Here is a 22378-nt window from a genome sequence, read left to right on the forward strand (position 1 = left end):
CTTGCTTTGCTTCTCACTGGGATTGGAATGGGACAGGTTACAAATGGTCTGGCTTTATTTCTGAGCTTGGGGTGATGAGTGCAGCTCCCAGAGAACGCCCTCATTCAGATTTACCCCCTTCAGCACCTGTAGCTCTCTGTACATCGGGCTGGGAGCTGAGGAGGGCTGCTGGGGTGGGTGAGGAGTGAAGGATCACAGCAACCCCTGCAAAGTGCTTTAGGATGTGATGATGGAAGGGACATCAGAGTGAGGGGTTTTTGTGCTCATGACCTGTTCTCCTGGCTGTGGCTGTTTGGGGTGCTCTGTGTGAGGAGGGCAGAGCTGGGAGCCTCCTCACCCACATCAGTTAATGACTGGGCTGTAATAACGAGGAGTCAGGGGCAAACACTGAACCTGCCTGCCTGGCACAGCCACTGACAGGAATATTAACAGAGCATTGTTGCTTATTCGAGGCTTTTGAAAATGTAAAATACTAAACAGTCTCATTTATCCCGTTCTGCTGATTAATGCAAGTTTTCCAGTGAGTTTTGTCTGGTTTGTGTGCCAAGTGTGGGGTTTGATGTGCCAAGTGTGGGGTTTGAAAGAGTCCGAGCTGTTCAGAGAAGAGCACCTCAAGACACACTGAGCAGTAGAATGAGGTTAAAAGTTGCCCTTTTTAAGCTATACAAGAAATAGCTTAATCTTAGCTCGTAATAAAGAGAAGTCAGAGAAAAGCAATGTAACAGAAGCAGGGCAGGTGTTCAGGCTGGCTATGAAGGGAGATTACAATGATAAAGCATAAACTTTGTTTTACCTGTGGTGAGTTTGCTGATGACACACAATTGAGAAGTTCCATGTGAAGAGGGATTTGAGTGTTTTCTAAGAAACTGGAGAGTAAACAGCATTTTTCCCCTTGGTTTTTGGAGTGTAAAACTTGACCCTGAGCTTAACTGGTCAGTGACAAGGCTCTTCAATCCCACAGATTCTGGGAGAATGGGAGATGGGAATAAATGTCCTGATTTGGTCTGTACAAAGCCTCCTTTACGGTGATGCCACTGGATGCTGCAAATTTTAGGATTTACTTTCTTGGCTACATTTCTGAAATAACACAGAACACAGAGCCATAGAATGGTCTGGGGTTGGACCTTTAAGTATCATCTCACTGCACCCCCTTTTTTTTTTCTTGTTTGATCCTCAGTGAAGATCCCTCTGTGAAGCTGCTCTGTACAGTACAATTGCATTCCAATTACAATTTTTTTTTAATCCCAAACCCTGTAAACAAATAAGCAAAGTCTCCTTCCATGAAATCCTGATTCAATCATTTCATTTTATTTCCCTCTTCTTGGGGAGGGTGGGATTTATTTCACCAGTGAGTGTATAAATATTGACTTATTGACTTGATTTTTTTTTTAATTTATTTTTTTTTTAGGAACAGAGACACAACCAGGTCTCTTATTAGTTCTTACCCAAACATCAGTAAATACAGCCTTTCTGCAGTGGATCCTGTTTGGAGAGCTTTACCAAATACTATTGCTGTTGAAGTGGAGAGGGAGAGTGTGCAGATGTGGAGAAGTGTGTTTGCAGGATGAAAAAGAAAAAACCTATTAGCTTTGAAGCAGATTTGTATACTCTGGGTTAACACACTGAGTATGTCAGAAGAGACCTTCTCTGTGGAAATGGGCTGTGTTTCTGCTTTATGTGTTAACAATTTGAATGAAGTATGAAGAAATCGAGCATTGTTCTGCTCTAAGTGGCACAGATTGCATTTCAGTCGGTGCAGATAAAGCACCAGGAACTGTCTGCTCTGCTCCAGGAGATGGATTTGAATTGCATGTTTAATCAGAAGGGCTTTTTTTGTTGTTTTTCACAGAGGCCTTTACAGCCAGATAAAACTGAGCAGTCTCTATAGAACTGTGCATCTGGAGGATGGCAGGTTGTGCTGAATATAAAACTGGTTGGAAAATAGATTTACACTTGCTCCTGCATGAGGGGCTGCTGCACAGTGAAGAAATAACAGCCACTGGCAGTGCTTGATGTCTGAAGGTCTTAAACCTCTTTGCACATAAGATGATCTATATCACGGGCTTCACTTTAGAGACAAGGAAATAATGGCACAAAAGCAATGGTTTAAGTTGCTTCTAGGTCAGTGGAGCAGTGAAAGCCAAACCTGGAGCCAGCTGGGATCTGGGTTAGCTGTGAGCCTCAGATGCTCAGCACCAAACAGCCTCCAAGGAAGGGAGGGACTCCCCTCTCCAGCCTCAGCAGTGGGGAGCAAATGGGCACAGAAACAGCTGAGCACCACTGCAAAAGGAAATGGTGTTGCAGCACTCTGGTGTGGCTTAGATTAGGTTTGGCAATTCCCTGCTACGGCTGGGTCACATCTTAAAATTGCTCTGATTACAGAAACCAAACTGCAGTTGCTTTTTGGTGCTGATACTCAGGATGTAGCAGAGCACAGGCTTTTTCTTGATGTACTCGTGTGTGTTTGTGCAAGGGCTGCCTCATCCTTGCCACTGCTGAAGGAGCTTTTCTGTTGTCATTAGCCAGCCCGGTGCAGAAATTCTCATCTCAAACTTGTCTAGTCTCACCCTTCCTTCTCTTTATCCTGGACTTATCATTTCCACTTCCCCTTCTTCCTGCAGGTATGATTTCCCTTTGCACAGTAAACTGCTCCCACAGGCCTGCTCATCTTCCTACAGCAGTAGGAAACAAAGAATATGCCTTGCTTAGACAGTAGAAAAACTACTTTATGGATTTAAATATTATTACCTTAACTTTTTCTTATGACCAACATTTGCTTTGATGTTTTCCAAGCTCCTGTTCCTCTCCCTCCCCACTGAAACTACTCAGAATCTGACTCAGGCTCAGTTTCTGTCTTGCACAAAACCTCAGTCCCAGGCATTTGTGCTGTAACACCACCTTCTCTTGAAGGCCAAGATCTTGGTCTGATTTCCATCTCCCTTTGAACTCTGCCTGGAGGCTGCCTGGGTGTGCACAGCAGCTCCAGCTGCCACCAGCACTGTGTTCTTGCCCTTGGGCTTGTTCCTCATCCTCAGAGCAAACAGCATCCCTGCTCCAGACACACCTGGAGTGACTCCACAACCAGCACCCTCCACTCTTTGCTGCCTGCAGCTCCCAAGTCCAGAGTGTCCAGAACAGGTCAGGTTCATCTCTCCTGCATCAGTTGTGGGTGCAGGGCTGTGACCCACCCCTGTCCCAGTGTCCCTGGGATATCCAGAACACTGGCACACCACACTAGGACTGGGCTTAAAAGTCATAGGGGTTGTGCACGTGTGACCTGCAGAATTCAGACTAAAATATTACACACTGCTGTGTGCTCCCTGCCATGGTAAATCGCTGTCATAGCAGCAGCAACCACAGTGGCAGTTGTCCTTTTGTCCTTAATGTGCAGGAAATCATTTAGATCAGCAGGCAGTGCTGGTGTGATCTCTTTGCAGAGGGGGAAGGCACTCTCAGGGTGGTTCTGTTTCATGAAGAAGAGAGATGCTGTCTCTTCAGAGAGCTCATGTTACCTGCACTCATCCATCTCCATGAACCCGTGGCATGAACAAGCTCCTTTGGCACACTGGTGGGAAAAGTGCTTGTGCTTGCTGATGCATTGCTGCATTTAACCAGCAAACCTCCAGGCAGGGAGAACTGCTCCTCGTGTGCAGCAGCCCAGAGAGCATTTAATGGTGAATTATTTTTTTTCACTCCTTGGTTAAAGGGGAAAACAGATCTTGGTATTCTTCTGTTCAAATGTAGGATCACCACTCCACACCACGGGCAGCAGAACACCTGGTCTGGTGTTCAGGCTGGAGAACACAGCTCCAAGCTGGCCAGTGGTGTTGGTTCTCTGGTGTTTTCCACCAGTGACTGAGTAGGTCCTAAACCAGGGAGAGAACAGAGGGGCAAACAGGGAAATAAAGGGATGTTCACAAAACCAGGCAGTCTTTGCCTGTTACCTTAAAAGCAGGCAGGATTTAGGAACTGTAGCATCTTCCTGTCAAAGCCTGGTGATGCATTACACTGTCAGCCCAATGCTGCTGCTGCCATCAGCTGAACAATCTCTTCACAGCCATCCTGTAAAACTGCAGCTCTCCAAATACCTAAAAGGAAGGGCAGGACAGAGCTGCAATCAGCCCTGCCTTGGGAAGGGTGGGCTTGGACTTGTATCGCTGCATTGTGTTCCCTTCCATTGGGATGGAAAAGGCTCTATTTAATGATTAACAGCCCTCCCCACCTCTGGGCTGGCTGGGCAGCCCGGTGTGACATGGGGCACTTGGAAAGCACAGAGAGATCAGTCTCTGCCAGACGTGGCATCCCCACAGCACCGGCACGGAGACAAAAGCCTTTAGTGTTCCCAAAAAGAATTTAAAACATTTTACATCAAAAGGCTGCAGAAGTTCAAACATGTCACCGGCAGCCTGTGGCACAGGACAGGAATGGCTTTGTCAGGAAGGTTGTGGAGAGGGAGGGAAATAACACTGAGCAGCAATTCTGTTACATACATGATTTCCCAGCTTTCTGTACATCTCCTCTATAATTAATACCTTCCACAGCGCACTGGGAACAAGAAACACAACCCACAGCAGCTTTTGGATCATGAATAGCTGTCAAACAGCAACCCCTAAAATCAGGAGTGCTGCAGAGCCCTCCTAATCCTGCAGTGATGGCTGAAGCCAGAGGGACCCAATTAGGAGCATCCCTTGACCAGATCCCAGCTGAGCCACCCTGAGATCTTGGCTCTGTCATGCATGGTGAGACTTCCCAGCAGGCAAATGAAGCTCTTCAGCAGGTTTCTGCTCATGGCCAGGTCCCTACAGGGTAGGGAAGATTTTAATCCTGGGTTTGAACTAGTGCCAGTCATTCGAGTGGAGCTCACGGATGTGAGAGGTGCTGGTACAGCCGTGTTAAATGCGGGATCTGAATAGAAAAGTCGTGTAGGGATTAGGAAATCCTATACAGGGAATGACACGCCTGAGAGCGCACTGCAGCCAAGTATGGGCAAAAAGGGACAGAAACAGTCAGAGATCTCTGGGTGGCACCCCGGCAGGCAGGGATGAGTCCCGGGGATGTGTCTCAGCTCCCGGGGGCTGCTGATGTTCGCAGCGCGGGTGCTGAGTCAGCAGAGCTGGGAACGGGCACAGCGGGTCCCTCCTGTGCCCCTGCAGTGCCAGGCTCTGTGTGGGCTGGGGCTGTCCCTGTGTGCATCCCTTCCATCCCTGCCGGGCTCTCAGGTGAGCACCCAGCCCTCCCCACGGCTCTGTGGGGCTCACAGGTGAGCACCCAGCCCTCCCCACGGCTCTGTGGGGCTCACAGGTGAGCACCCAGCCCTCCCCACGGCTCTGTGGGGCTCACAGGTGAGCACCCAGCCCTCCCCATGGCCCTGTGGGGTTCGCAGGTGAGCACCCAGCCTTCCCCATGGCCCTGCTGCACCCTGGTGCATCCTCTGGGGCTGCAGAGCTGTGCCCTCCCACCACCCCTGCATGGCACCGCTGCTGCCCGAGGCTCGGCTCCCTTCTCCTGTGGCTCAGCAGCTCTCAGCCAAGTTTAGGTCCTCCTGCTCCAGGCTGGGCGTGGATGCTCAGCCCAGCAGGGAGTGAAAGGCTCTTTATCCCACCTTGCCTTCGTGTGGTTGTTTGATCCCTCCCACAAGTTTTTTCCGGTGCTGCGGTTTTCACTTCTGACTGGTTATGCCACGGTTTTTAAACCTGAATGGAGTATTTATCTAAATATATCCAAATACAGCCCTATGGTTCCTTGGGAGTTCTGGGGGCACTGAGTGATCCAGGAGGCTTTTTGGACTTGGGCAAAGGTGCAAAGGATTGAACTGTAATTCAGTGTTGTGCTCCAGGCCAAGCCAAAGTGGGCTGGTGGGTACAGGTCAGTCTGGCACACCTCTGCTCTGTGGGTACTGTCACACAGGGCAGTGTCACACCTCTGGCACTGTGTGGCACACAGGGCAGTGTCACACCTCTGGCACTGTGTGTCACACAGGGCAGTGTCACACCTCTGGCACTGTGTGTCACACAGGGCAGCTGGCACACCTCTGGCACTGTTTGGCACACAGGGCAGCTGGCACACCTCTGGCACTGTGTGTCACACAGGGCAGTGTCACACCTCTGGCACTGTGTGTCACACAGGGCAGCTGGCACACCTCTGGCACTGTTTGGCACACAGGGCAGCTGGCACACCTCTGGCACTGTTTGGCACACAGGGCACCTGTGACACCTCTGCTCTGTGGGCAGTGTCACACAGGGCAGCTGGCACACCTCTGGCACTGTGTGTCACACAGGGCAGCTGGCACACCTCTGGCACTGTGTGTCACACAGGGCAGTGGCACACCTCTGCTCCATGGGCACTGTGTGGCACACAGGGCAGCTGCCACAGCTCTGGCACTGTGTGTCACACAGGGCAGTGTCACACCTCTGACACTGTGTGGCACACAGGGCAGCTGTGACACCTCTGCTCCGTGGGCACTGTGTGTCACACAGGGCAGTGTCACACCTCTTGCCCTGGCTCCCAGATGCCTCCACACTCAATTTTCTAAGAGGACCAAAGAGACAAAATTATATTAATGAGAGCTTTGATGCTTGACCGAGCTACAGCTCCTGAGGAGAGGTGGGTACTGGTTCTTCTGGAGTGGTTAAACACAGGGGAATATTTAAGGTGCTGTGTTTATTCAGGCTGTAATGACATGCTGCTTTCTTTGAGAGAGCATGTTTCACCAAAAGCAAGTGTTCTGTTCCCCATGTTCTGTGGTGGCATTTCCTCCTCCCCTGTACTTTTTATTTTTTTTGCTAATTAAACTATTCCATGCCAATTCCTTTTTGTTCTTTTTCTTTTCTTTTTTTCCCCCTTTTTTTTTTGTTTCACTGCTGTGCCGTTTTACTTCAGTTTATTTAGTGTTTTAAAATGGCTTCTATTTAAATTTGGAAGGGAAGAAAAATAAATCTGCTAAATATATTTCTATTCAGATCATATGTTGTGGCTTTTCTCTTTTTGAAGAATGAGGTCTAATTTTTGAACCTGAATTCACTTGGCACAAGTCTTGGCTTCAGCAATGCTGGGTTTCCTTTTGTTTTAAACTAATTCCCTCTTTCCTACTGCTGGGATACATTTATGTCTTCGTGCTAGCAAAGCTTTTAGGCATGTGTTTGGTTTGAAAATGTTCATTGGAGCAAATATGAGCAGAGGATTTGAGGATGAGGCTGTCAGGGAGTTTTATGGTGGTCCTTGGTGAGATGCTGTGGACCTGAAGCATCATCAGTCCTTTCCCAGCTACCCATGGAATCCACTTGGGATAAGTCTTTGCAAAAAGATGCAGCACATCATTTTCCTTTCCTTTTTGTCCCTCTCTCTGAAAAGCCAGGCCTTGTTCCTTTCTGGGTAGGGTGGGGTTTGGGGTTTTTTGAGGGACATGGAGTTTACTAAGTATTTGCTGCATTCAGATGACAGAAAAATTAGAAACAAGCAGGAGGATCTAAGGTGTATTCAACAGCAGAGGGATTAACTCACAATTATTTGCAAAGGGTTTTTTTAATTGATTAAAGCTTTATCTTAAACACTTCAGCATGGCTAGAATATGTTTCTCAGTGAGGAATGTGTGACTGAGAAACATGGAAAGAACAGCTGGGGGGAAAAAATAGCTAAGAAAAATAGAGATTTTATGGTGTTTCTGACAAGCTGTGTCACTGCCTGTTGTCCCTAAAGTCACAGTAATCAAAGCTGGAGTGTTTGGGTCATCTGAGTTCCTGGGCTGTCAGAAGGGTTTGAGACACGTTTTTCTGTGAGTAGGAATTTCTTACAAGTATCTGGATGTGTAGCTTAGCTGCACCTTCTGAGAGGGTTTTCTGGAGGACAGAGGAACTGTGAGCCTGTTAGTTAACCCCAGCCCCAACGCTGCTGCTTCTTTCAAATTGTTTTGCTGTCGCTACTTAAAACTTCATCTGCTACAGCAAGAAAGGAAGCAAAATGGAGATGCTTCAGAGCAAAGGTATGGATAAAATCTTCTGCCTATAGAAAATGGGAGATGCAAAACCACAGCCCCAGCAAGCAACCACAACTAAGCCAAATCTATGCATTAAGGGAGAGAAGCCCTTAGCATGCATGCTAGCAGAAGATGTCATATAGGAGATCTGATTTATGGTGGAAACCTCAACTTTTGGCCACGCTCTGAGCTCAGGCTTTTGAGTAAAGCCTGCATTGCTGAGTCAGGCCAGTGGGTCCTTGAATTTTCTGCTCTGAACATGAGGTAACATCACTCCCCTCTAGCCTCAGGTTCTTGGTGGGTGGGTGTGGGGCCCTATTTGTGGCTGTGTATTTCTCATGGGCAGTGTGTAGGTTTAGTGCCTGTGCCCAGGTTTGAGGCACTTCAGCCCTTCCCCATCTCAGGGGACAATGTAGCGGCAGACAGGACACCTTTGTGGAGGGAGCCCCTGGGGCGGCTCAGCTTTGCTGGCAGACCCACTCTGGAGTCTCAGATCTGTGCTGGGTGCTCAGCACCTCGTAGGACCTGCCCTGTGCCCTGCAGCCCTGTCCCCTTGCTCTGGGGGTCCTGTCCCCTGCAGCCTTGTCCCCTTGTCCTGGGGGTCCTGTTCCCTGTCCCCATTGCCCTGCAGCCTTGTCCCCTTGTCCTGGGGGTCCTGTAGCCCCTGCAGCCCTGTCCCCTTGTCCTGGGGGTCTTGTCCCCTGTCCCCTTGCCCTGCAGCCGTGTCCCCTGCCCTGCCAGTGACCACACAGCCCCTGCCCCGCAGCCCTCCCCTCCCTTTTGGCAGCCCCCTCCCCTCCTGGTGGGGTGCCCGGGGTGCCCCCCTGCCCGCCGGCAGCGCTGATCCTGCCCCTCGGAGGCTGGATCTCTGCTCATTAGCTGCTGTTTGCTGAAACCGGATACCTGGGGCACCCCCGCCAGCCCGGAGTCCCCGGGCTGCAGCTATTTAAAAGGACAAGGGCAGCCTTAGAACTTCCACCTCTTTCACATCCATGTCCCTCCCAGCGCCCGCTGCCAGCCGCGCTTCTCTCCTGGATCCCTGCAGCATCCATGACCCACGAGCGGAGCCGCGGCCCGAGGGGGACGTGCCCGCGGGGAAGGATTATCTGCTGAATTTGGGGGGTCCCCAGAGAGCCCCGGCTGGCTCCGGGCCCCTCACCCCGGCCGCCTCTCCCGGGCTCCCGGTGCAGGAGACACCTTGAAGGGGAAGGAGGGAGGAAGGGGCTTTGTTCGAGTTGTCTTTTTTTTTCCTCCTTCTTTTTTATTATTATTGTTATTATTATTTTTTTAAGAAGCAGCAATTGCCGTGAGCTGCTGGGACAGATGAATGCCCACGGCCATGGGGTTGCACGGAGATGCTGCTGAGCCTCTCTCCCCGCTGCAGAGTAAGTGCCCAAGGCAGAGGTGCTGACAGGGGGAGGGAGCAGGGCAGGGGCACCCAGGGGTGCAGGGAGGAGGTGGGGTGGCTCAGAGCGCTGCCCTCACCTGCCTGAGGGAATCCCACGGAGCTGCGGGGTTTGTTCTGGACAAGAGGAACCGGCCTGGGCTCCACGGTTGGCTGGGTGGGACTTTGGATGAGGAGGGGAAGCAGGGATGAAGGTTTATCCCTGAAGTCCCCTCTGCTGGCAGAGCTGGCCAAGCAGATTTGGGATCTGACTTGTTCTGATGGACCTCGCACAGGAGAACTCATTCCCCTGCTCTGCCCTCCGGGATGCAGATCCCATCCCCTGGTGCTGGGAGCAGAGGGGCTCTGGAGATGCCCTGGGGAAGCAGAGCAGCACAGGGAGGGGCACAGGGACATGGGGGGCTCTTCTCCTGCAAGCCCGAGTCCCATCCACAGGCTCCCAGCTGCCTGCAGCAAGCTGATCCCAAGGGAAAAGCCACGGCAGGTACTTTGCAAGGTGGGTCAAGGCAGGTTTGGGGCTCCTGGCCCTGGACAGGTGAGTGCAGGGGGCTGCAGCTCCATCAGCAGCCTCCCCAAAGAAGGGCCTGTGCTTCCCTCCCTGGAGCCTGGACAGGCTTTCCCTGCCATTCCTCTGCCCAAAAGAGGGGACTTCTCTTTTATTTTCCTTTTTTTTTTTTCTTTTTTTTTCCCTTTTTTTTTCCCAGAATTATTTATTTATTTTGTATAATTCCTCGTAAATGCGTCGCTATTACAGAGGAGGGCAGCAGAGAGAGGAAGTAAGGACATCCTTAAATAATTTTCATTTCTCAAAATCTGCCTTTTCCTCTTCTCTCTAAGTCCAGAGGAGAGATCCTTGGGGGGGTGGGAGGCACATCTGCATTGCAAATAAAAATAATAATTACAACCACCAACCAACCAACAACAACAAAAAAGTAACAGCTAAGAAAAAACACTTGAAATCACGGACTTTGGGAATCAGAGATCACAGAAATTGCACTATTTATAAGGAGAGGGAAAAAAAGGCAAGAAATCCAGCGACCATGGGCCAGCCTGGCTTCCTAGAGTGTACTTTGTGTTCTCTCTCCTTTTTCCAAGGTAATTGCAGTCTGCCGAGAGGGAGTTAAATGGGATTAAAAGATCTGTGTAAGCAAAAGGACCCAGAAGAGAAGGAGGAAGGAGTGAGCCGTCCGGGCCAGGGGTGTCTGTGACACAGCTGAACCCCTTAGCGAGGCAGAGAGCCGAGCTCCTGGGAAGGATGTACCCACAAACCGGCTTATCCCCCGATTTCTGATGGATTGCCGCAAAAATTGCCCGAAAGAGACAATGCACTAAACGTGATGGAGCCGGAATCAGAGCCGGTCTCCAGACTCAGAGCTACAGCGGCAGGCAGGGGGTGAGTACAAACTCCGCTACTCGCGGCGCTGGGGAAGGGAATCCCGGGCGGGCCGGGGGTGCGGGGAGCCGCGGGATCCCGGGATTTGGGAACGGCGTGGGGGAAGACATTCCTCTGCCAGGGGATGATGTGAAAACTCCTGCTCCGGAGAGCAGAACGGGCTCGGCAGCGGGGAGGCCACGCTGCGGAGCGGGAGAGGGGGAAACGGGGCTGCGGTGTGCGGGGATCGGCGCCGGGACTGCCGGGGGAGGCCCCCAGCCCCCCAATTCCCCCGCACCGCAGAGGGGCTCCCGGCCCCGGGAGTGCTCCGGGAGCCGGGGCAGCCCCAGGCTGATGCAGGAACCCGCGATCCGCTGCCCCTCGCACCCCGCACCCTGCCCGGGCACGGGGGGGTCCCAGCCCCTCCTGGGAGCGGGGGCTGCCGCTGCTCGCCCTGTCCCTCGGGTGAGGGTCCCTGGCTGTGGCCGCGGCAGCGGGGACAGCCCCGGGGGCTGGGGCACGGCGGAGGTGCGCGGTGCCAGCTCTTCATGTGCTCGGAGCATACAAAACGCTGCTCCCTCTCCATCCGCGTGTGTATGAAAAGATCCCGGCACACACCCTGCCCGCCCCCCTTCTCCCACGGCTGGGACCAAATTTGACTGTTTTCATTGTTAAGCGCGTTGTTGGTGGTGGTTGTGTTGTTGTTGTTGTTATTTTCCTGGGAACCCGCGAAGGGTTAATCCCGCTGGCTGCGTTGTCGGATGTGCTGATGATTTACCGACACTCCCTTGGAAAGGCTGGGATTCTTCTGCCTGGCAGTTTGAAAAAGTTGTGTACAGGATCCCTCTGCTCTGGGCTGGGAGATGGGGGAGAGGAGGGGCACGGGCCGAGCGGATTTGGGGGCAGCCCCCCTCCACCCCGGGGTCACCCTGCTGCCGCCCCGCTCCTAGAGCCGGAGGAATGTGCAGCTCCCTTTGGAGGCTCAGTCCGTGCGTGGAGCCACACGGAGAGCCCAGACCCCTTCCAGGGGCTGCAGCTGCTCTCCTCGACAAGTTTTCTGTGTGTTTATATACCACAAGGGCTGAATCTCAGCGCTTTAGGTTCGTGTGATGCGCGGGGTTTTGTTTGGGTTGGTGTTTTTGCACAGATGCGGCTGCGGCGTGGCTGCAGCATCCCCCGGTTCCACTTTTTCAGAGCTGGGCACGGTCTGGGAGAACCGCCTGGGACCGTGCAGGGGTGGCTGGCGTCAGCAAGGGAGCAGCCCAAAGGGCACCAGACAGATAAAGGTTCCTTTGAAAGAGCACCAGCAGTGTCACAGCGAGGGGACGGCTGCGGTGCTGCAGGGACACTTGGCACGGAGCACCGCCACTGACAGGGCACCAGCTGCTCCGGCAGACGGTCTGGCCCTGGTCACGCAAAGGATGAGGACAGGGACAGCCTGCTCGGGTCCCCCGTCCTGCCTGGGGACAAACGGAGCCATGTGAGCGCAGGTTTAGGGAGGAAGGAGGGACCCAGGAGCGAGCAGCGTGGCTCCCGGCCTGCCGGAGAGCCGTGCCCGGTTCAGCGTGTCCCAGGCTGCCACAGCCCGGCTGTGGGCTTGGAGCCTTCGGTGCCGTGGGAAACCCGGCCAGGGTCTGTCCTGGTGCCTCGGGAGCAGCGCCTTTTGTTCCAGGGTGTCCCCTGGCCTGTCCCCCTGCCATGTGCTGCTCCAGTCCCTCCTCAGCAGAGGTCGCTTGTCGCCCTTCGCATCATCTCCCGAAGGGATTTTCCGTGCTGGTTTGGGGTTTCCGTGGCAGTGCCTGCCCCAGCCCCACGGCTCCGTGCTCCCGGTGCGGCACTGGGCTGGCAGAGGATGCTCCGAGCGCGGGGCTGGCGCGTCCCTGAGCTCACGGGGTGATCTCGGGGTGGGTGAGGCTGCGCTGCCTGAAGACAGCTTGTGATGGGAATGATCCGGTGCATTGAGCGTGGCACTCTTGCACCAGCATTCCTGCAGCTTTTCTGGTGGCTGGGGAGCTGCAGGTGGACCTGCAGGTGAGGGTGGGAGGGCTGGCTCCCAGGGAGGAGCAGCAGCCTCACAGTGTGCTTGGAGACTTGAGCTGCCAAAGTTCCCAAAACCAGAACGACACAAGGTTTTACAGGCTCTGCATGTGCCCCTCTTGGTCATTTCTGCTGATGCGTTCCTGGTGAGCACAGGCCCCCCAAAACACAGGGAGGGTTTGCATTCTGCTGCACATGGAGCACCGGTGCTGTTCTACTGCAATTATTCTGGTTTGGCCCATTCGAGCCCCAGAGCCACATGCTGGCCCTGCAGGAGGCTCCACGCTCCTGGAGCCCTCTGAGGGGTGCCAGCCTGCTGTCACAGCCCTGGGGCATTGCCACAGTGCTGCCCCGGGGCTGCCCAGCCCATCGGTGTGTGCTGCATGAGGAAGCTGCACAGTGGTACTGCAGCGTCCACCCATCGAGGTGGGTCAGACCCTGGGAAGGCCTAAAGGGGCTGGAGGAAGGCCTGGATCCCTTCTCAGAGGAAAAGAGGATTGTTGCAAGCTGGGCAGGTGGTTTGGGGATGGACTATGGCACTGCTGAGCAAATTCAGCAATAGAGTGGCAAATGCTGTGTGTGCTGGGTGCTTGGGGATAGAGAGGAGGAATTGCACCTGGAGCTGTGTCCCATAAGGGATGGACAGCATCAGAGCCCAGGACCACCCTCTCCTGCTATTTCCATGTGTCTCTCTGAGTGTGTGCTTTATTAAAATAAAGCTCCAGCTTCATCCCCTTTCTGCAATGGGTTGAGGGGTTAAAATCTGCCCTGCTTAATATCTCTGTGGAGATTGTTACTGACTGAAGGTTTGTGGTGAGATGGTTGTCGGAAGTCTCTGCTCAGGAACAAACACAGTTTGTGGGGTTTTTTTTCCCTTCCCTTTCTTTGCCAATTTGTTGGGGGCATAAGAAGAAATTATGGGCTCTTTCACTGAAGTGCAAATGGAAACAATGGGGAATTCTATATGGCTCTGCCAAGCCCCATTCACAAAATGAAGGAATGCAAAGGCGTTTGTTGGAAGGACAAAAAAGGAGTTAGATGACAGATCACGCTTAGCACTTCTGTTTGTCGAGGGCTCCAGTTACTGGAGAACACAAAGGCCAGGGCCAGCACTGAGTGTTGTCACTTCACACAGCAGCAAAGTCAATATTCCAGACAGATGGGGATGGGCAGCCAAGGGGAGGCCAGCAATGGGTTCCCAGGAAAGATCCCCTGCTCTGGAGAGCTGCTGGGAGCGTGTTTGAGTCAGATCAGTCTGGCATCTCTCAGGTGAGGGAGCAGCTTGGCAGCAGGAGGAGCTCAGCTCGGGGACAGCTCCCTGCATGAGCACACAGGCTCCAGTTCCAGTTAGGAGGACAAGGACCAGCAGTGTGGGACCCTTCAGCCCTCTGTGTGCAGGTGCCAGCCTAAACCCCTGAGAGGACGAGGTGTGAGGTGTCTGCAGGAGGTCACCCTGGCTGTGCTGGTGCTGCATCCCCACCTCTGTGCACGGCAGGTCAGGGTGGCTCTCCTGGAGGAGTCCTCAGAGGAGCTGTAGGTGCCAGATGAGCAAACATCAGGCTTTTATGGATCCAACTCTCCTCCCAGGGGCAGGAACAACTTCCAGTAGATGTCCAAGCCCTATCCAACCTGCCTTGAACACTTCCAGGAATAGGGATTTCATTTTTCCTTGCTTAATATTGATTTTCTAGATCACTCGGTTTTCTTAGTATTTTTAAATGACCTTAAGAATAAATTTCTATGAATTTCTTCCATATCTGTTTGCCTGCTCAGGCAAACTTTTCCTTAAAAATGTAGCTGCTGAATGGAGTATTTCAATTGTTCCAGAAACTCTGCCCTTATCACACTGGGCTTTGCAGCAGTGCCTGTGTACAAAATCTTTTCTTGGAGGTGTAAGTCAATACCTCATTTATACTGCAGGAGAGGTCCAGCAAAGTACTGAGCAGGGTCAATATGGGGACACCTACATAGTTGTGTGTTTCCATTGCTCTTGCCAGAAATTGAGGGGGAGTGGAGAAATACCTTCATTTCCAGAAGCCCCAGAAGCTCCACAGAGGAGGTTGCTGGTACAAAATAAGATTTCTACCCCCAAAAAGCTGGGATGGAATTGATGCATGGTACAATTTAAAGCCTCAGTTTATAGGTTGTGATTTTCTTCCTGTTGTCTGTCAAAACTGCTTGGGTGTCTTATAGAATATCACCTCCTGTCATGTGCAAAGCCACACGTGCATTTTCTGCTTTTTAAGATAAACTGTCTGATCTACAGCTAGAAATGCAGATTTGCTTTTCTTGAAAAGCAATTTTCAGCCTCCAGCTGGCTTTGTGGTCTTTTGAACAGGAAGAAAATACACCTGAATGGAGAAAAGTGGTGGGGAATTGTTTTTCCACCTTGCAGTAATGTTGGCAATTTCAAAGCCATTTCCCCACTGTAAATGAGGGAGAAAACAAAATAAAAAATTAAATGCTGTCATGGGCCCTTGAAATATTTCCTTCAGCTTCAACCCATCATCTAAACAAACAAGATGTCAAAATCATTTAGACTTCTTATTTTAAGGCAGGGCAAACCTTTTAATTAATAAAAGAGCTGAAATTGTTCCAAACCAGTTCCAGAAATAGTGGGGAATTAGCTGATCACAATTATTTTACAGGTTGCCTCAGCTTTGTCAAATTGGCACTTCCTTGAGGATAATTTGTGACCAAGTCTACCCTGAAGGCTGTTGTGTTCCTGTTGTCCTTAATTCAGTGCAGGGCTTTATTCCAGCACTTGTGTGGTTAGGAGGGGACAGGGGTGTTTGTGCTCCCCTGTCCCTCTCAGTTGTGCTTTTCCTTGGACTTCTGGCACTGCTCAGCTCCCGGGGACTGATCCACAGGAGTTTGCCAGAAGCAGGGAAGTAAAATTAAGCCGTAGTCAGTAACTTCAGTTTGCTATAAAGGGAGTTTGTGTCTGCATTGGAAAACTTTTGAGGCTCATGTGAGCTTACATCATGTGTGCTGTGGGGCACCTCTACACCCAGTGACTGCAGCAGGGCTTTGGGTTGGAAAGGACCATAAAAATTCATCTCATCCCACCCCTGCCATGAGCAGGGACACCTTCCACTGTCCCAGGCTGCTCCCAGCCCTGTCCAGCCTGGCCTTGGGCACTGCCAGGGATCCAGGGGCAGCCACAGCTGCTCTGGGCACCCTGTGCCTCACCACTCTCATAGGGAAGAATTTCATCCTAATATCGATTCTAAATCTGCCCATCTTCAGCTTCAAGCCTTCCTCTCTGTCCTGTCCCTTCATGCCCCTGTCCAAAGTCACTCTCCATCTCTCTTGGAGCCCCTTTAGGCACTGGAAGGTGCTCTGAGTTCTCTCTTGAGCATTCTCTTCTCCAGGCAAACAGCCTCAGGATCCTCATTGTGGTATTTAGACCCTGAGAATAAAAGAAATTAACACCTTTAGTGGTACCTCTTGATAGAGCCTTAGTGGAAATCACTGCTCATGGACAGAAGCTGAGATAAAGGCCAGGTGGGTTTGATAGTTCTATATAAGGAGAAAAATCTTCTTTGCTCTTGCTGCTCAAGCTGCTTGTGCAGCTCTGCTGCTGCCGAGCTGTAACGGAAAAAGAGCCTGCATTAAAAACCCTGGGATAATTAACAGCCCCATCACTCACACGGCTGCCATTTGGAAGCTGCTTTTGCTTTTTCCATTAAGCTGGTGAATTTTGCCAAAGTGTTTTTCTGCAGTGTTTTGGCCCCCGGCCCCGCTCTCAGCTCTTACGGTGTTGGCCGTGTGAGGGGTCCAGGAGCAGGGCTGGGGCCAGCTGGATCCCACACTCTGCATTCGTCTGCTTTGCAGCCCCAGAGTGTCACTGGAATGAAATTACGTGCTGGATTTGCCCCCAAGACTTGTTCTCCTCATCGTGTCAATCAACAGGGAGTTTAGTTTGTGAAGGTACCCCTAAACAAAACCCAAAACGTGGAGTTCGGTGTGTTGTGAGCAGCAGTGGTTGTACAGCTCTGATCCTCATCAGGTCACAGGTTCTTAACTCCTGGGACTGCTGCTGGTGATGACCCCATTCCCTGTCCTCCTGTGACAGTCAAGCCCAGCTGATGATAGCCAGTCAGGGCTTTGCTCCATGCACACACAGAATTGTGTCCACATCTTAAACTCTGCTGGAGATGAGCACAGAAATTCAGGTTGTCTTGTGGAGTGGATTTTAGCCTCTCTCATGCCAAAAAAAAAAAAAAAAAAAAAAAAAAAAAAAAAAAAAAAAATACTGCCAGAGGTGGCCATGAAGAGTCATCCTATTCTGCCCTTCCTCCACTCCCTGAAGGTGCTGGGACTCTCCTTGGACTTGGCAGTGTCTTCAGCCCACCAGTTGTGTCCCAAGGGATGAAGTTGTCAGAAAAGAGCCAAGGCTCCCCAGCTGGAGATCTCTGGAGCGTGGTGAGGGTGTCCTGGTTAGGATGTGGCTGGTTGTAGGACATGGCAAAAGAACACCAGGATTGGGCTAGTCCTGGCCGTTCTTCCATGAACTAAAGCAGTCCCAGAGCTCCTGAAATGTTCAGCCCAGTGCCAGGGTGATGGAAACAGCAAAGGAGGACATGGATTATTTCAGCTCATTTGTTCCCCAGTTGATGTGGGACAGCTCCAGTATTTTATCTCTTCAAGCCTTAAAATGCTAGTTAGTGGCTGGATTCCTGGATGGATTTTTACATCCAAGGCCAGGTTTCCCCACTGATGTAAATCACTGTGGCTTTGTTTTAGCTGTGTGGAAAGGGTCTCCTGCACCAGGGGAGGATTGGCCCAGGGTAATAAACTGTCTCAGAGGATGCTTTCTTGGACTAAAGCTGAGACCTGATGGCAGGAGAGGAGTGGTTTGATGTATGACTTGTGTGTCAGGTGTGGAGAGATGAGCAAGCTGCACTTTGGCATGGCTTTGCACAGCCCAGTGCTCACACTGGCTGGGCTGAAGTGACAAATAACCTGTGGATGTCCCACTGCTGTCTCCTGGCTGAGGACTTTCTGTAGTTTACATTTCTGTCTGTTCTTCCAGCAGCCTTTGCTGATGAAGCTGTTAAATATCCTCTCTAGAAGATGATGGAATTCAATCTTCAAACTTTCCACTGACAGCTTTAAGTGAGCCTAACCAAGGAGTTTCCCATGTTCTTTAGCTGGCTACAAATCAAGGAAGCTGATGAGGGAAAGGGAGGGTTTCGCTACCTTTCTGGTAAAAGGTTTTTTCCCTGAGCTGCTGTTTTCAATGGCACTTGAAGGCTTAAAGCTGAGCTAACAGAGAGGTTTGTCAAATTCCCCCTCAGGTATGAAAGGCTCTGTGAGAGCCCTGGGTTGGAAGCCTGTGGATCTCCCACTTTCTAAACTTTCCTGCCATACCAGGCTCATGAGAAGGTTCTCAGTGGCTCAGCACAGGGTGCTGAGTGGTCAGAGGCTGCCCCCATCTTTGCACCTGGGTATAAAATGAGAAACAGATCCGTGTAGGATTTTGCATGCTTAGGATATTGTCAAAGCAATAGAACTCAGGATTTGTTTGCTGAGGTTGACAGGGCACTGAGTGCCAGCCCATTTCCCACCCGTGTCCCCCTGGCAGGGCTTTAGGCCTCCCAGCTTGGAATGATTTCTCCATTCTCTCATTTCTGGTGATCTGTCCTAGGTGGGGCGAGTGCCAAAGAGTAGCAGTAGCAAAGGCACTGATGGCCCAGCAGGGTTGATCCTGCCTCTCAAAACACTGGGCTGCTCCTTGTTCAAGGCTCCTAATACCACTGGGAAACCTTTCCAATAAGTTCAGTGGGCTACAGATGATTTTGAAGCAGAAAAATAAGGTCTCAGCCTGAATCTACTTCCTGGAGTCATGCTGACTTTGTCACTGCCTTTGCTAGGCTTGGGATCAAGGAGAAGACCTTAAACAATGGAATTGGTTTTGTTACTGCTGTTGTAGAAATGCATTATTTTTTTTCCTTCTCTTCCAGTTTTAGGGGATTCTGCTTTCTCTGGACTATACTGTGTTTTACCTGGTTCCTGGGATTCACACAGGGAAATTCTGAAGGTAAATTACACTTTTTTTTTTCCTCTCCTCTTTCAACAAAAGTAAAGGCCAAGTGCTTTGGTACCAGTGTAGGATTATAACTTCACAATCAATGTCTGAGCCCAGTGCACAGTTAGATGCATTTATTGCTGATGGTTGCAGTACAGATGATATGGATGGTGCAGTTAACAGCTGGCAAAAAGAACCAGGTTTTGTACAGGTGATTACATGTCCCACAGGATTTTCAGAGTCTGTTGGGTGGAACTGGTGGGAGTGAAGCACTTTGTGTCTAAAATGTCACTGGCATCTGCCTGCACTTGCCAGGACTTAACTGCTTTTTAAAACTGCCCCTTGAGACTGGCTTTATGGAATTAAATGTCTCTGGCAGGCAGATTTTTCCTTGACTTTGGTGCACCCCAGGCATGCCCCTGCCAGCACAGGCGGTGTCACACATACAGAAATAATGTGAGTTCTGAAGGTAAACGCAAATTTAAGGGAGGAAAATCCCACAGGGTTGGTTGATAATAGCATGGCTATATCTGGATCAATCCCTGTGCTGTAAGGGAATATTCTATAGAGGAGTGACACCTTCAGCCTGTCCTCACCCCCCTTCTCCAGGCATCACCTGGGACGGGACTAGGCTGAGGTACAATAATCAATGACCCTACAAAAGGAGATGAAAAGCTTCAAAGTCAGCAAAAACACAAGAAAAAATTCATCTCCAACAATTGATAGTGGGTGCTGAGCATCTCTGCAGTATCTGTTTGTGAAGGAACCTTCTCCTTTCCCACATGGATGCCTTACATGGGTATTTGCTGGAAGTGAACAGCTTCCCCTGCCGTCAGCAGACAACACTGAGTGGACTAGCAGGCTCCAGGGCTCTCCTCTCAGTCTCTAAAACATGAAGGAAAAATAGAATTTTGGTCAACACTCAGCTGTCAGCCAGCCCATGGACCACTTTTTACAGGGGGGGATAGATCCCTGCCATCAGCAATTTTGAAAAATGTAATATTTTCCAAGTTCTGCCTCCATGCAAAGGAGGTGAACATCTGGCTGAATTACTTAGTCAAGCACTTTTCAGAACAAGTTTTATGTCAGCTCATAAAGAGGGAGAACAAATACTGTGTCTTGGCATCTCTCTTTTCAAGTACATTATAATCTGCTGTTCAGATTCACCTCTATCCATCATTTTACTCCTATGATAATTATGGGATGGGGCCATGTCTTTTGTTACCATCAGTCTAAAGCAGACTCTTTAATTTCACTCTCATTGTGTTTACCTTGGTGTAGTCAATAACTCCCCTCTGAGATACTTTCTCTGTGATAAAAGAATTTTTAAAAACTTCCCTCATTTCCACACAATGAGAAGGAGCATTTCCTTCTGGGTACCAGAAAATAAAACCTTCCAAGAAAGTAAAGGCTGCAAGAAAACATTTGTGACTCGAGGCTGTGTTATCACCCAGGATTTTCAAACATGAGAATCAGAAGCAGTAAAAACTTGTTCATAGGCCAGTGTGAGGATGAAATGAAGCCAATGCTGTGGGCTTCTGAAAACACTGTGGCTGTTACTCTAAGGATTAGGAACCTTCCTGTATGCTGGAAAATCAGGGAACAGAGGATGATCTTTCCATAAGTGTTACAAATCCAAAAGGTTGTGAGGTGAGTTCATTTGCTGTGTGCAGATTAAGGGTCTGGGCAGTAACTTTTGGAACTGCTGTGCTTATTCAATCCAGTTTTAGCTGTGGGCATCACATCTTGGCTGTTGGAATCTGGGAAACTGGGAGTTATTTCTCTCCTGCCTTTTGGCTTCTTTTTCTTATACAGCTTTTTGTGTGGGGAAGGGGGGAGGGAAAGAAAGAGATGGGAAGGAGAACAGTAAAATATTTTTCCCCTTTTTCAGAGACGATAATATGGTTGTTCAGGAATCTCTGTGTATCTCACCTGATGCACAGAGTCTGATAGATGAGTTGTTCCCAGTTGCTCAAATGTTGCTACAGGAATGTTGTTACTAGCTTTGAGGCACCTGGGATCAGGCAGCTCTAAATGAATGTTCTTTTTAAATAACGTGTTTTGATGGAAAAATCCGCAGAGGAAAAAGTTTGAAGGGGAAAAAATCCTCTGCTAAACTTGGAGCTGCTTCAGGAAGCCAGAATTACCTTGCATTTTACATTAGTTGGTGACATCCCACATCCCAGATGTGGCCCAGCAGCCCAGGACAGTTGGATGGGGTGCAGAGGAGATGGGCTGGGTGCACAGGAGCCCTGAGCTCTGTGCCTGGCCCTGGTGCTGGAAACTCCACGTACATGTCCTGCATGAGGGCTCTTTAATCGGATTTTGGGTCGGCATCCAGGGTTTGGCTCCACCTTAGTGGGTTTTGAGGGAGAGGAGTGTTTGGGTTGTGCTTTTTTTTCCTTCAGCACTCCTGGATGCTGTTGCTAACTTGGATTGGGATTGCAAACAGCAGCAGCATCCTCTGAGCAGGGAAACATCCTTGCAGAGCAGCTACCAAATAAATAACTCCCAGAGTGTGCAGCACCTCGAGCAGAGACAACCCCTCTCTGCCTCTGAGGGAGAACCTAAAAATACACATAGAAATTGGAAGCTGGAGCCTAGCTGCTTGCTTAAGTGGTAAATTTATTTCCTTAGGGATAAATCCTGATGCTTTTGAAGTCTGTGGCAAGGGTCCCACTTCACTAAAGCCAGGCTTTGGCCTTTGCTGTTTCATGAGCTCTGGAGATTACCCAGAATGAAGACACTGCCATGATTGCTCTGTTCAGAGAGGGGAAGGCTGTGCTGGGAGACAGACCTGTTGGACAATATGGAATAAAAACAGTGGGGGATCAGGGATTTCAGAGTATGGTAGAAATTCTGTCATTAATGCTTGACCATGCTGTGCAGTAAATTACCCCTCTGCACAGAGGGAACGTTTCCATCCTTTTCCACATCTGATGTGCCTTCTCCAGGGTAGTGTCTGCTAGAAAATGACTCAAGCTGCTTTAAAAAAGGAAGGTGGGAATAAAGCTAAACTTAGGCCAAGTAAATACTGATTGACTTGTTCTTACACACAGAAATGGCTGAGGTTTTTGCCAAAGTCAAGGAACAGAGGTTTTCTCATCATTCTCCTCCCTTCCTGGCCAGCAGCATTACTGATCTCAGACTGCTTGAGTCTACAACCCTTCTGGCCAACACCAAAGGTTTCTTGAAGTGCCAGTTCTCCAAATATTGTGTTCTGTGCAGAACATTTAATAGTTAAGGGTGAAAGGCCCCTTTAGAAAAGGAGCTCGGATTGCTTTATCCTTTGGAGAACTGTTGATTTACTTTTAATCTAGGAAAGTTGCAATCCCACGGTGTTAGGCATGATTGGCACCACCACCTTTCTGAGTGTTAAATTCTTGCCTTGCAGCATTAGCATGTGGGTTGTACAGGCCTGACTGGCTGCTCCAAAGTGCACTGAAATGGGAGAGTTGGCTGGTCCAGGAGTGAAGGGAATTGTATTTCAGCAGGAAGAGGGGAGGAAGTGCAGTTGTCCTAGCTCACTGTCAGCAGTGCCAGTGTCACAGGAGTCAT

The 22378-nt window shown here is 50.4% G+C and overlaps 1 protein-coding gene across 3 annotated transcripts in view; it reads left to right on the forward strand.

Annotated features, from left to right (window-relative positions):
* The first annotated feature begins 8944 nt into the window (after nt 1-8944).
* Nucleotides 8945-22378, forward strand: part of COL27A1 (collagen type XXVII alpha 1 chain) — a 138311-nt gene continuing 124877 nt past the window's right edge. Inside the window, exons 1-3 of one of the 3 annotated variants that reach the window (XM_063410124.1) lie at nt 8945-9357; nt 10473-10770; nt 18756-18832. In XM_063410124.1, the coding sequence (XP_063266194.1) occupies nt 10715-10770; nt 18756-18832 (133 nt within the window). In that variant the 5' untranslated portion in view covers nt 8945-9357; nt 10473-10714. Of the gene's footprint in view, nt 9358-10246; nt 10771-18755; nt 18833-22378 lie in introns of those variants that run through there. The other 2 variants (XM_063410121.1, XM_063410123.1) reach the window with 2 other exon arrangements.

Source organism: Prinia subflava, chromosome 12 (genome assembly GCF_021018805.1).
Source record: "Prinia subflava isolate CZ2003 ecotype Zambia chromosome 12, Cam_Psub_1.2, whole genome shotgun sequence".
Taxonomy (NCBI): Eukaryota; Metazoa; Chordata; class Aves; order Passeriformes; family Cisticolidae; genus Prinia; species Prinia subflava.